We start from the raw sequence: 13,708 nt of genomic DNA, 5'->3' as shown, positions 1-13,708 counted from the left end.
ATCCTAAACTGGTTTAAATCAATATAGTTCCACTGAAGTCAATGGAGATGTGCTGATTTACACCAGCTGAGAGCTGGCCCTACTTTTTTAAATTGCAAGTTTAGCTGTATACTGGTGTGTAAATCAGCCCCCCGGCTGATTCAGGCTATACAATACTTCGTGTGCCAAATTCTGCCCTCAGTGACATCCATTGGGCCTGATTCTCCACTCACTGTCGCCACACTAACTCCACACTAGTGTAACTCATTGATTTCCACAGAGTTATTCCTGATTTACAGTGATGGAAGTAAGACTGTGATTGGGCTTCATGTGTAAAGTATACTCCCTTGCTCTTCTTATAGCTTTGTGTTTTCGGTCAGCCATTCTTCAAGTCATCTCTGTTTTCCATCTTTGGTCTGCTTTGGGGAAGACTTGAGAATCTGCCATTCTGTTGTGTGATCTTCAGCCAGGAAGTGTGTTAACAGTGCCAGGATTGTTTTGTAATATTACAAATGCATAGCCGTATGCATTTCAAAAATAACTTTTATTCTAAAGGCCTGGTCTTGCTCCATTAAAGTTAATGGGAGTTTTGCCACTGAACTCAATGGGTGCAAGAACAAGCTCTACGAGCAGATAATTTAAACAATAACTTTGCTATGGAAAAGAACCACTAGTACTTTTGTTTGTGGATTAATGTATTTTATGGAGAAAAACTTTGCAATGCATGCGGATCATGCAAATAAGGCCTTTTCTCCCTGCCGATTCAATAAACCTCTTCACAAGAGTGAAACAACTCAAAAGATGTTCCTGAGACTATAAACTGATCAGGGAACATTCCTAACAGTGACATATAAATATTATGAATGAAAACAGCAGTGTGTTCAATGCAGAACAAAATGTTAAAGCAGTGGTTTTCAGCCTGTGGTCCATGGACTCCTGCGGTCTGCAGACGATGTCTAGGGGCTTTGTGAATGGAAAAAACAGTTTCAGATCCCAGAAAAGGCATTCCATTTTTCTGATCAATCAGAAGTATTTGAATATCCCCACTTACAGGTCAAAACCTGGAAGCCCACATTTTAGTGCCCTTCTCACACTGTATCAATGATGGGCCGAGCATGTGCAACGCTTATAGTTGAATTCTGTTCACTCCGTTTTCAGTCTGAGACAGAGTAGTCAATTATTTTTTGTCAAGGTACAAATTTCTTTTCAAGGCATATTCATGGTCAAGAGAAAAAAAAATACAATAATGATAATAAGGAAATAAAAAGATTTTGAGGTCTGTTCAAAAGCGTCTGGCAGTCCAGATTTGGCCTGGGGTCCGCCTAATGATCTAAGACTTCTATGGTAGGGCTTTGTGGACCACAGGTTGAATTTCCAAAGGGACCATTTGAAATTTGTTAGGGATCCGCAAATGAAAAAGGTTGAAAACCACTGTGTTAGAACGTTTTATTGCAGTTTCGGGTTAGCTATTACAGTCAGAGGGCAGCACTCCACAAAAGCTCAGGAGAGCAATAAACCCCCTTCAGTTGTTACCTGTTCTCCTTATTTTTCTGTTCTTTGAACATTTGTTTTTATCCTGTATCTTTTTAATAAATAATATAAAGATTACAAATGCATTCATGTGAACAAAAAACCCAACCCTACTATCCCAGGAAACACATATGTTGGCATATACAAACACTAATATCAAGCACTATATATCAAGGCACTATAATACAGTCAATGCCAGCCATTCGGAGAACTGTGGACTAGTAATTTGAACATAGGACTGGGAACCAAGAACTCAAAATTCTAATCCTGGCATTCTCTGCTTGCACCTTTAGGATCTCTGCCTCACTTTTCCCCATCTGTAAAATGGAGCTAATGTAATTTACCTACTTCAGAAGTGTTCTTATTTATGGTGATGAAAATGTTAAATGATACATTTTATTATTTTCATATGGACTATAACAAGTGAAACCACTCAAATAGGAGGATAATAAACTATCTCATAAAAGAAAACCCAATGTACTATTAGTAACAACTTCCTAAAATTGACTCAAAGAATCTATATGCCGCTCTATTAGACTGTAAACTCTGTGGCTAGGGTTGCCATTTATTAAATGTGTGTATAGCACCTCAAACAAAGGGACTTCGGTTTGGTTGACCTCTAAGCACTACCACAATACAAATGTTAAATAATAATAATCTTCATAATCAGGAAAACCATCTTCTATTTAATGCAGCAAGGGGGAGGCAGGGAAATCCTTTCAAAAACAACACAGCGAAGGCAATGATTAAAATATTTTCCATTAAACAGAAAAGTCAAAGACAGGCAGAGGATTATCAGGATAATCTCACTAGCTCCAATATCTAACTGCTAATCTGACCTCAGTTACTCTGCACTTTATTCCTGCTATTGTGAGTTTAATTTATCATTTGAGTTTAATGCTTTCATTTAACTGCAAAGTCCCCTCTTGATTTGTAACTCAGTGTTCCCACCCTAGAGAAGAAGGATAATCTTGAGGAGGGAAGAAAATCTTAACCCGCCCTCCATGGGTCACAGACTTCAGATGGACATTTTGCAGCTGAATCCCAATTGGGGATCTGGCTAACACACATCTTAAATCAGCAGTGACACAGACTGTGGACATTAGGCATAAATGGCTTCATTTGGTCCAGGATGTTCTTGTTACGTTCAGACAAATGGCAGACTACCTCTGCAGCAGGGGAAATGGCCTTCTGGAGAACATCGTTCCAAACCCCAACAAGATGAGTCAGCATTAAAGATGAAATGAATAACCTGACTTGGCACTATGAAACCAAAGAGGGGGGAAAATCAAGATTCAGAACCATGCATGTCCTTTGGAAGCCTGAGAAGACAGATTCAGGAAATATCTTCAGGACCTACAATAGTTGAAAGGGCTGCTGGGTCAGGAGGATTCTATGGAACATCCCATTATAAATTCATCTTTGAGACAAGCTGCTAAAAATACTAAACCTGCTAGCACATGGTTGCTCCTGATCTTCTGGGATTTCATATCTACAAAGAAACATGTTTTGTGAAGCTCTACAGAATAGCAGAAAATTTACTTTCTGTTCTAGGGCTCAGAATTACACACCTATACCCTGGTACTACCACTACTGTCATGAAGACAAAACTCAGCTGCACCAAACCAGCACTGGTGAATGATTTATCATTACTCCATGGGGCACAGCATGCAGTTCCTCATGGAGGACACTTTTTTTTTTTGAAATGCGGAAGAAGAAAATAAAACTCATCTAGTCAAAGACATCTGCAACTTCTGTGCCAAAGAGATGTGATCCCACACAGGACACTGAAAAAGAGTTAAGTTGCTTTTGGTGATACTTTGTTGTTCTCTGACCTGAGCTTTTATTGTACTTCTGAGTTTTTGCTTGCAAGGCAGCATTAACTCTGGGAAACTGGGATGAGATCTAACAACTTGTTGTTGTTGTAGTTCTGATTCACTGGAATGTTTCTGAAGGAATAAGACTCTCATGTCTCAAGCTAAGCTCTGCAGTGCTGTGCAGTGATTGTTTCAGTACTCTGGATATTCTGACCAATGTGTAGGGCTTGATCGGGATCCACACTGTAAGTATGGGCTGCCCATTAACTGAGAAGCAGGAATCTTTCAAACTGTTTCTGCACCGGTAGTGTCTGGGTTGTACGGCTCACAGGGTTCTTTACTTTTCTCTAAATAGATCTTCCATTTGGATTTTATGTATAGTCAGCGGGTTAAATTGAAACTGGCCACATTCTCCTTATAATACAAAATCAGCTTTAGATGTAAGGAGATATGTTTTTTCCCTTCCCTTTAATTACTGTTTAGAACTGAAAGGGTTTCTAAGGCTGACAGTTGAAGGAGTCGTGATTAATTTGGTGATATATTTTATGTGTGCGTTTTGTGACAGGAAACTTACAACCCTGTTTTTGACATGGTTTTGGCTTAATTTTCCCACTGCTGCTATATTACTGATTTGTGAGTGTCTTACTGTTCTTTTTTTGAAGCTCTTTGTAACAGTTTGCAAAAGTTTGATAAAATATAACTGGGTAGTAAAAATGGTGCATTCTGCAAGCCATGACAAAAATGTGTCTTTAAAGGCCCTGATAATTTAGAAAAGGAATTGCTGAGAGATTTTTGAATATTTTATACTTTTTAGAATTAACCTTTTTTTTTTCCTTCAGACAGTAACACCTTTTTGATAAAGAATTATTTGTTCTTCCTGATAAATAACACTAAATTTCATCTGTTGGCCTCTATCAGTCCAAAGACAAAACAGGTCTTTCTTTTGCCATTTTAATTTGATTTTGTATATAAATTTGTACTTGCTTAAAAATATTGTAATGGTATTATACTGTGGATATCATGAGATAAAAACCTACATATTTTTAATGTATTTGCTCAATATTTCCAAGGTCTAAGCTATTTTCCTTACATAAGCTTCCCTGATTCTTGCTTCAGTGGGAGTCTTCTTCGATGTAGTATTGTCTTCCTGCCAAGAGGCCGCAATCTCTCAGAGGCCAATGGATCTATGCTGATTTATAGCAGCTGAGGATCTGCCCCACTGTCTCTGTGGTAGATGCTTTCAAGGCAATGGCTTGATAATGCATTTGACAGCTATACTCAGATGGAGCAAGCTTCAGTAAATCCTGGGCAAAAGGGTGGAAGGTTGGTTTTGGAAATGCCAGTTCTTTGCAAATTGCTACTCCCTGTAATTTTGCATTTGGACAGCATTTAGTTGCCCTCTGAGGATGATATTTGCTATTGTGTGATTTGCATACATAGTCCTGTTTACTTGTTTAGTTTTCAAGGGAGCTGATCTTTATTTTCTTTTTGTTTCCAGGTGTCAGTCAGTCTCTCCGCCTCCTCTTTTGTCCCCACCCAGAAGCCCAGCCTATCCCCTCAGTGACAGTGAGGAGTCCTGCCGGTCCACCAGGTTCACCAAAGTTTCCAATTCCAGGCTGCTCCTCAAGGACTGGAGCAGACGGGGGTCTGCGCTGAGAGGCACCTCTGGGCTCCCCTCAGACACAGACTCTCCAAACCACTCTCTAAAAGCTGTGAGCGTTGGCTCCTTGGATAAAAGGCTGTCTGTTTGCAAGGCTGAGGACCAAAAAGAGACCCCCAAGGAGACTCAGGATGGGGATGGAATAGGGAACCGTCAGCTCATGCGGAGCACTCTCACCTTGGGAACTGCAGCCAATTTACGGAACATCTCTCTCAGCAGGGCAAGCATCCACTCCCAGGCACTGGACATCAGGCAGAAGATTACAGAATGGGAGTGCCGCAAGCAGCTTTCTCCCAGGATGAGCACACGCGTGGACAAGAGGGACTTCGGGGACAGATCTGGCAGTGAGGGCTGCCCTAGCATATTGCCCTCTCCTTGCAGTGAGAAGACTTTTGATTTTAAAGCATTCCGGAGAATGAGCAGAACATTTTCCGAGTGCTCCTACCCAGAAACAGAGGAAGAGGAGCTCCCAGACAGAGATTCCTGCCATAGGTTGGAAAAGAGACCAAGCAGGAGCGAGGCTCCTTCCAATGCTTTCTACAAAGGGCATGCCAGAAAAGAGACTTCTGCCGTGCTAAACAGAATACAGAAGATTGAACAGGCATTAAAAGAACAGCCTGGCAGGGGTCTCCCTCAGTTGCCAAGTAGCTGCTATAGTGTTGACAGAGGGAGGAAAAAGTCCATGACGCTGGGTACTGTGGAAGGTTTGAGTGAGAACGTGAGCGATAGCAAAGGAGGGACTGTTAGTGTTGAGAGGGATCCAGAAACACCTGCTGAGACTGAAAAAAGTAATAAAACGAAACAAGGGGCTACCACAGATTCTGGTAGCCCTAAGCTGCTCCCTGAGAGCCCAGCTAACACAGCAGTGAACCCTGTCCCCAAACCCAAACGCACCTTTGAATATGAAGCTGATAAGAACCACAAAAGTAAACCAAGCAATGGTCTACCTCCTTCTCCTACACCTGCTGCTCCTCCCCCTCTCCCATCCACCCCTGCTCCCCCTGTGACCAGGAGACAGAAGAAAGAGTCACGCTTTCACAGAAAGTCCCAAAATAGGTAAAATCTGGGGAAATGTATTGCACACGATATTAAAATAAATGTAGAGTGATTTGTGAATAACAAGATTCTTCTCCCTCCTAATACAATGCTTTTGGCCCAAGAAAAGCAAGAAGCCTTTGATAGTGGCTTGAGCTCTAGCATCAGAATGGATGGCAACCTGGTACATTACCTTTGTTTTATTACAGTTTTGAAGACAACTGGAATTCTCCTACTAGGAAATCTGGATCCATTGGGGGAGCCTTTTTGACTGCTCCACAACTGCTGAAGGTCATCTGTGTCAATCTGGCATAAACGCCTTACTCTAGATCTTTAATGAAGCATAATTTCATTATCATCTTAACTCTTGTAATACAACCATTATCATTCTATCAGTGTCCTTGTTGTGTCAGTGGTGTTAACCTCAAAGCACATCAATAGGGGATGCATTTGCATCTAAAGGTTGCAGGCACAGTAAACATGCCAGTTAGGTGGGATGTTGTCTGTTTCATTCCGTTCTTGGAATTGTCAGTCCTAAATGAGTAGCAGTGGATTAGTGAGGGTTTATTCTGAGAAAACCCTTACAGAGTGGGCTGTGTATGTATATAGTATACAAAACTGGAGATGAGTATGGTATTTTTAATCCTTCCAGCTACATTTCCACAGTAGACTGTGTGATTTTTAACTATGTGACTCCCTCTGACTTTTAATGGGAATGATATGGCTCAAAATCTGTTCGCTGCTTGGAAAATGTAGGGGTAGATTGTTCATAACCTTTCAAAGTACTAATATATGGACACCTTTGGATGCTGTGTGTGTATAACACACACACATTCAGTATTTGAGTTTTACAAGTAACTGCTATGTGCTATTTTGAATGTACCCTATAAATTCAGTATTTGGTACTAGATATTGGCTCAACTTCTTGCTAGTGTGTGTCAGCACAACCTGACCTAAAATGCAATGGGGCAGGAGAAAGGGAGGATTGGGCTTTCAGAGCTTGTTTCTGAATTGGATCAAATGATGTTACTGCTGCTGTCTCTCAAAGAAAGAGAGTGAGGAAATGCAAAAAACCAAGATGTGGTTAGTAGTGTGTATCTGTGAACCCTGGCTGAAATCTCAGTGAGCAAACCAAGCCTATGGGCTAATCAGAGTTCCCCCTGTAGCTGAATTTGAAAGAAAGCTGCACTCATTTTGCATAGTGCAGCACTGTGAATGTTCAGATCACCAGAAGTAATTTTTTCTGTGCTCATATGTAAGTAATGACACACATTTGAAAACTTAGGCAAGTGATATAGTGAGGACTGTGTACAGTGGCTAGAGCAGGGAATTCACTGCATGATTTGTTATTTATTATAATATTATGTAGCTCTTATATAGCACTTTTAATCAGTAGTTCTCAAAGCACTTTACAAAGGAGGTCAGTATCACAGTCTTTATTGTACACGTGCTAAGTGATGACAAATTGCATATTCTCCATCACGCAGGCTTACACAGTCATCTATGCACATAATTTTTTAGTTCAGTCGCCTGTGGTGATTAGGTTAGATAGTGAACTCACAGGGGCAAAGAATATGTCTTTGTACAGCACTCGGCACAGTGGGGCCCTAGGCCTGAATGGACCCTTTGGGGGTTAGCATTAAACTAATAATGATGATCATTAGGGTGTAAAATGTAGAGTTGAGAGGACTGCCATCGCTACTTGATTTAGCTGGGCTTGGTCCTGCTTTGAGCAGGAGATTAGACTAGATGACCTCCTGAGTTCTCTTCCAACCCTAATCTTCTATGATCCTACTTTATGCCTTGCACAAACCAGGTCAACTTCTGCAGCCCGTTTCCCTGCATTCCCCAGCTTTACTGCAGTGTCGCAGCACTGATTTCAGTAGAGTTCCTGTTCCTTTACACAGGGTAAGAAAGCAGTGAATCAGGCCCCTAAATTCTGTTCAAGTGATTGCAGTCAAATACTGCAGAAGCAAATTCAAAGCCTGGATTGATGTCCATTGTCGATTCTGGCCCTGAACATCTCTGTGACTCTAGTTTCTAGCTTTAAGATAATTCCCACATTTGTAAAGTGTTTTGTTTGTAAAGTGATCTTCTGATGCAAATCATTTAACAGGTGCCATGTTTTTATTATTATTACGTATTATTAAAATTGGCATCTCTGAGCTGCCACCTTACTGAGGGTAGATATAATATTTAATATTAGCCCTGCGTGTCAGAACAAACATCTGTGCTGCTTTGCACTCGGATATCATGAGAACTTGAACATTTCGTTTAAACTATTACTTCTCTTTGAGTATTAATGTAGCATAAAACAGAATTGAAAAGTGGCTTACAATCTTTCATACTTGGTTGCCGGGGGGACAGATTCAGGCAGTATCCTTGGGATCTGGACCCAATAGTGTAGGGGAGCAGGAAAGCAGCAGTGGGTGACAATGCTGGGGAATGTCTGACTTGGCTGGCCCCTGAGGAAAGAGCATGGAGAAAGGACCAATCTCTTCAGGATTGGCTGTGTGACTAGGCTTCCTGGACATCTACAAGAGATGGAGGCGTCTTTTGTGAAAGGCAGGGTGAACAATAGAGGAAAAGTATGCAAAGTGTCTGGGGGAAATTGTTAGGAAGGTTTTTCCTGAGGCGGGGGAGGAGCAATCTGTCCACATGTTTTTTTTAGAGAACCTCAAAGGGCTGGTGGGTCCAGCATTTGTTTGGTCATAATCCATCCCCTGCGGAACAGATATTGTCCTAAATATTGTCACTTCTCAGAAAGATGGCGGACATTCTCAGAAAGCTCAAAGAAGCCAATAATAATGATAAAGTCAGCTTTCAATGGCAGCACAATGGTTTTCAGAGGATGGCTCCTATTTCTGGGATTTTTTTCAGTTTCATGAGTTCCATTTACCTATGGGTCCAGAAATGACTTTTAGGAGCCTATTCACTGCCTTGATTTGTGATTTGCATTGAAGTTTATTTTAGTGTTAAATGCCTAGCCTGCTTAGAGGGATTTTCAAAAATGTCTAGGTGCCTATCTGCATCTGTAGGACTCTAAATAGTTTTGAAAACGGTCCCTAAGCCTCTGTGTTGCTGTACTGATGGTTTACATGAAAAATAGACCTGAACCAAAATCTCACGGCCAAGCATACCCTACGTTTTGAAGTGAGTTCAGATCTGGATCTGAAACTCAGGGTTGGCTCCTATCAGCATCCTGTATCAGTAACATGGATTTGAACATCCTCAGTCTTTATGCAGATCGTAGGCCGCTGATAATCACAGTGGGCCAGCAATCCATGAGGCTAAGCCCAGAGCAATGGGAGGTGCGTAGCTGCCACTTCGGGGAGGTATTGTGTATCTCAGAGAACAAGACTGTGCACCTGCCACTCCTCACCCCAGGCTCCTGATGAACAAATTAGACAGGAGGAAGCAGTGAGTGGAGCCTAGGTTCCATCTTACCAACACTGCAGACAGCAGCAAGGAGTCGGCGTGAATGGAAAAAGTAAGAGACACTGATATGAAGGCTTCAGTAAATTCTCTTCCCCTGGGAGCAGCAGGGAAGGAATTGCAATTCCTGGGGTAGCACAGCTGCCAGGCTACCAAGTGCCAGCCCTGTCGCACATTCCCACAGTCCAGCTAGGACTATTTATGCAATCAGCTATAGTGCAGGGATGGCCCTAAACTTGCATCTCCTAACTATTGTGATGCCAGGGTGGAAAGAAGGGAAGGGGCCCAATAGTGTGGCCACTTTCCCTTAGCAGCCAGAGATCTCCATCCAGCTGCTCTCAGAGGGTCTTGAGTACCCATTCACCTCCAGACACACCCAAACAGCTTTCAGCACCCCCCCAGATAGCAAACCCACCCCAAACAGCACCTCCAGATATCATCATCAGCCGCACCCTCCCCTCCAACTACCTTCCAGCACTTACCTTCCCAGGCCACAGCCGTCACGTTTTGTGCAGCTCTGTATCCCATCCTTGCCACTGGCTGGAACAGGGTCTGTGAGAGAAATCAGTGACACTTTTATCCATGAGAAACACTGCACCTGGAGCTGCGCAAAACCTTCACAGCCATATGCTCCCCTTTATGAATGGCTGAATCTAAAAGCTCAAACTAGCTCATATGTTTTTTCCAGTTAAAACTCAGTATCCATGTAAAACCAACATGGTGCCTCAGCTAAAACGGTAACTGATAACTATTAATGGCCAAGATTTTTTTCCAAAATAGAAACCTACATTTTTGTAGTCAGACATCCATAGCTAGGCACCTGATTTTCACAAGTGTCCAGCACCCAGCAGCTCCCATTTTTTCTTGGATAATGTGTATGCCCCATTGTCATAGAATCATAGAATATCAGAGTTGGAAGTCCCTCAGGAGGTCATCTAGTCCAACCCCCTGCTCAAAGCTCTCCTGAGATCCCTTCTGTGCTTCTGGTGGAATTATGTATATTGAAAACTAAATTAAGAGAGTAAACTGTTACTATGAGTTCCCAGGTCTCTAAACCTTTGCAGACTATTACACCCTTTTCAGGAGTCTGATTTGTCTTGCATACCCCCAAGTTTCACCTCACTTAAAAACTTCTGGACATAAAATCGGACATAAAAATTCAAAAGTGTCTCAGCACACTATTACTAAAAAATTGCTTACTCTTGTTTTTTAGCATATGATTACAAAATAAATCAATTGCAATATAAATATTGTACTTACATTTCAGTATATAGAGTAGTATAAACAAATCGTATGAAATTTTAGTTTGCACTGACTTTGTTAGTGCTTTATATGTATCTTAGTGTAAGACTAGGCAAATATCTAGATGAGTGGATGTCCTCCTGGAAGATCTCTGCGTACCCCCAGGGGTACGTCTACCTCTGGTTGAGAATCACTCACCTAGTGTATCTGGGGAAAGCATAACTTCAAGAGAGCATCTTTCTCCTGGGAAGAAAGGGCAGTGTATTCCAGTGGCTGAAGCACAGGACAAGTTCTAACCCTACCTCTGCTATTGACTCATTTACAGTCTAGTAAGTATTTACATGGGGAACAAATCTTTAATAAGGGGCTCTTCAGCCTTGCAGAGAAAGGTATAACGTAGTCCCATGGCTGGAAGTTGAACCTAAACGAATTCAGCCTGGAAATAAGGTGGACATTTTTGACAGTGAACATAATGAACTATTGGAACCATTTACCAAAGGTCATGGTAGATTCTCCATCACTGGCAATTTTTAAATCAAGATTGGCTGTTTCTCTATGCAGTATGCTCTAGGAATTATTTTGGGGATGTTCTATGGCCTGTTCTATACAGGAGATCAGACTGGGTGATCACAACGGTCCCTTCTGGCCTTGGAATCTCTGAAATATATGAAGTGCTGAGCACAGCCTAAATGCCTTTAGAAATCTGGGCCTCAGTCTCTCTGTGCCTCATTTCCCCATCTGTACAATGGGGGTAATAGCATTTCCCTACCTCCCAAGGCAGTTGCGAGGATAAGGACAGCAAAGACTGTGAGGCACCCAGATACTGTAGGAATGGTGGGTTATGTAAGCGGTTACATAGATAGGACCTGTTCTTTTCGTTATGCTGTTTCATCATAATTCAGTTAGGGCTTGATGGTGCGCCCAGACTAATCGGCCATGTTCGGGTACATTGGAGAGTCAGAACCCCACTTGTGTCTGTGCATGGGCTACCCAATCTTCAGTTTGGGTGGAAAGGATGGGGAATGGAAAGAGCTTTTGGTCTACCCACCAGCACAGCTGAACTGGCTTGTGGGGTACCATAATTTCCTGCTGGTACAGGCCAGCAGCAACATGGAGGAAACAGAGAGGTAATTTTGCCTCTTGGAGGCACAATTCCTTCCCTGCACTATTCCCTGGGCAACACAGCTATGTGCTACTCCCTACTTAGGGGTTGGCCACCCCAGCCCTTAAAGTCCAGCTCAGACATTTTCAGTGATTTTGTCATCACTCAGAGAACAAATGAACAGCTGATTCTTTAGGTCATTATAAAACCTTCGTACTAATTATTTCATTGCATTGTTTTAAACTCTAGAAAATCCTTTGAGTTTGAAGATGCTTCAAGCCTGCAGTCTTTGTACCCTCCCTCCCCAACTGAGAATGGTACAGAAAGCCAGCACAAGTTTGGATCCAAGAGCACTTTAGAGGAGAATGCCTATGAAGACATTGTAGGTAAGGACCTGTTACAGCACATGAAATAGCTACTTGATGTTGAGCAATTGTGGTTAGACAATCCATTGTTGAACATATGCCCTGAACAAAAACGCTGCCAGTAAGAAGAAACGAAATGGGGAAGAGGGGAGATAAATGGGCTGATGCATCAGAGCAAACGCATTATTCACAGTCTGCACGCAGGAGGTCTTGATTCCTTCAAACCTCATTGAATGGTCTTATTGGAAACAGATTGGTCAGCCACCCTTGTGCTTTTCATGGACTAACTCACTGTTTCCTAAGGTCTTGGTTTGAAGCCACAGTGGGTTTAAAATGTATGGGGGAGGGGAGGAAACAATAGATGCAGAGTTTGCAGAACTACCAAGCAGCAGGGCTGTTCTTCTTGGAGTTGTGTGGTCAGCCTAAGCTCTGGAGGACTTCTGTAGGGACTGTCCCAGAGCAATTGTTCTGTGATCTCCCCTAACGCCTAGTTGATTGGATTTGTTACAAAGAATTTCATCTTTCTGTGCTGTCAGGATTGCCAAACATTGTCTTGATTAAGCCACAGAGATAAAAATAATCTTCCTCAACCCAAGAAGAAAATGACTGGCCCTTCTTTATTGTATATGTTCTTTTAACATAGGCTCGTCAAAAGAAATGTTATAATTATTGGTACTAGGGACTTGGACCACAGATTTTCCATATGGCCGAGGAGTGCCTGCATTTTTTTTTTTTTTTTTTGAGAAACGTGCCCAACTGGCATCCCTGGACACTGAAGCCTTCTCATGTGTACACAGAGCAGTTGACAGGGGCGATGCAAGTTTTCTTCCCCGCCCCATCTGTCTTATCTAGCTGCAATACTTAAGCACCTGTCACTATTGCTGTGGTGTCTAGAGGTTGTGGAGAAAAATGAGACTCGTTCCTGGAAGGGGCTGAGTACATTCAACTCCCATTGAAGCCAGTGGCAGTTGAGGATTCTTAGTATCTAGCAGAATTGTGCCCATGGTGGGATTTGCCCAGAAGGAACAGTCAGTCCTTCTTATTCCTTGGTTTAGCTGTCTGCTTTTATCTTCCTTTGGTTTATGCTTTGGCAAAGAGGTAAGTCTCAAAGCGGCGAACAGAGTTATTCTTCCCCCATCTCTTTTGTGGCAGTGCCCATGAGGTGTGGGCCTGTTGTTGAGAAGGGTCTGCCTCTGGCTCTCTTGGGCTTACAGCTGGGCTCTGTTAGTTGAGATGCTGCTGAAGTGGCACATCCTGGCAGGAGATGCTGCCCTTGGACTAGCACGGGCCTATCGCACTAAGGGACTTGGCAGGTTAATGACAGAGCCTGGCAGTGTACTTCATCCCTCTCCTAGAGAGACCAGCACTAGAAGTGAGAGATCAGTTGATTTTCCAGGCCCATTCAGCCTTTGTTTTGCCAATTAGTTGTGGTTTTCTGTAATGTGTGGGGTCCATCACTCCTGGTTGGCGTCAGATTGCCTTACTAGGGAAACAAAAACATGTTAAAATATTCCTCTCACTCTCTGTTTTAATTTTTTTAAAG

General features: G+C 42.4%; 1 protein-coding gene across 8 annotated transcripts in view; it reads left to right on the top strand.

The window, feature by feature from the left end:
• Positions 1 to 13,708, top strand: part of DENND2B (DENN domain containing 2B) — a 315,618-nt gene that overhangs the window by 198,667 nt on the left and 103,243 nt on the right. For 7 of the 8 annotated variants that reach the window (XM_075065155.1, XM_075065153.1, XM_075065154.1 and 4 more), the window contains 2 exons: positions 4,825 to 6,042; positions 12,050 to 12,186. In XM_075065155.1, coding sequence (XP_074921256.1) covers positions 4,825 to 6,042; positions 12,050 to 12,186 — 1,355 coding nt within the window. The remainder of the gene's footprint in view (positions 1 to 4,824; positions 6,043 to 12,049; positions 12,187 to 13,708) is intronic. The other variant, XM_075065156.1, reaches the window with a different exon arrangement.

The sequence above is a fragment of the Chelonoidis abingdonii genome, chromosome 4, assembly GCF_003597395.2.
Source record: "Chelonoidis abingdonii isolate Lonesome George chromosome 4, CheloAbing_2.0, whole genome shotgun sequence".
NCBI lineage: Eukaryota > Metazoa > Chordata > Testudines > Testudinidae > Chelonoidis > Chelonoidis abingdonii.
This window is presented reverse-complemented; position numbering and strand designations above follow the sequence as displayed.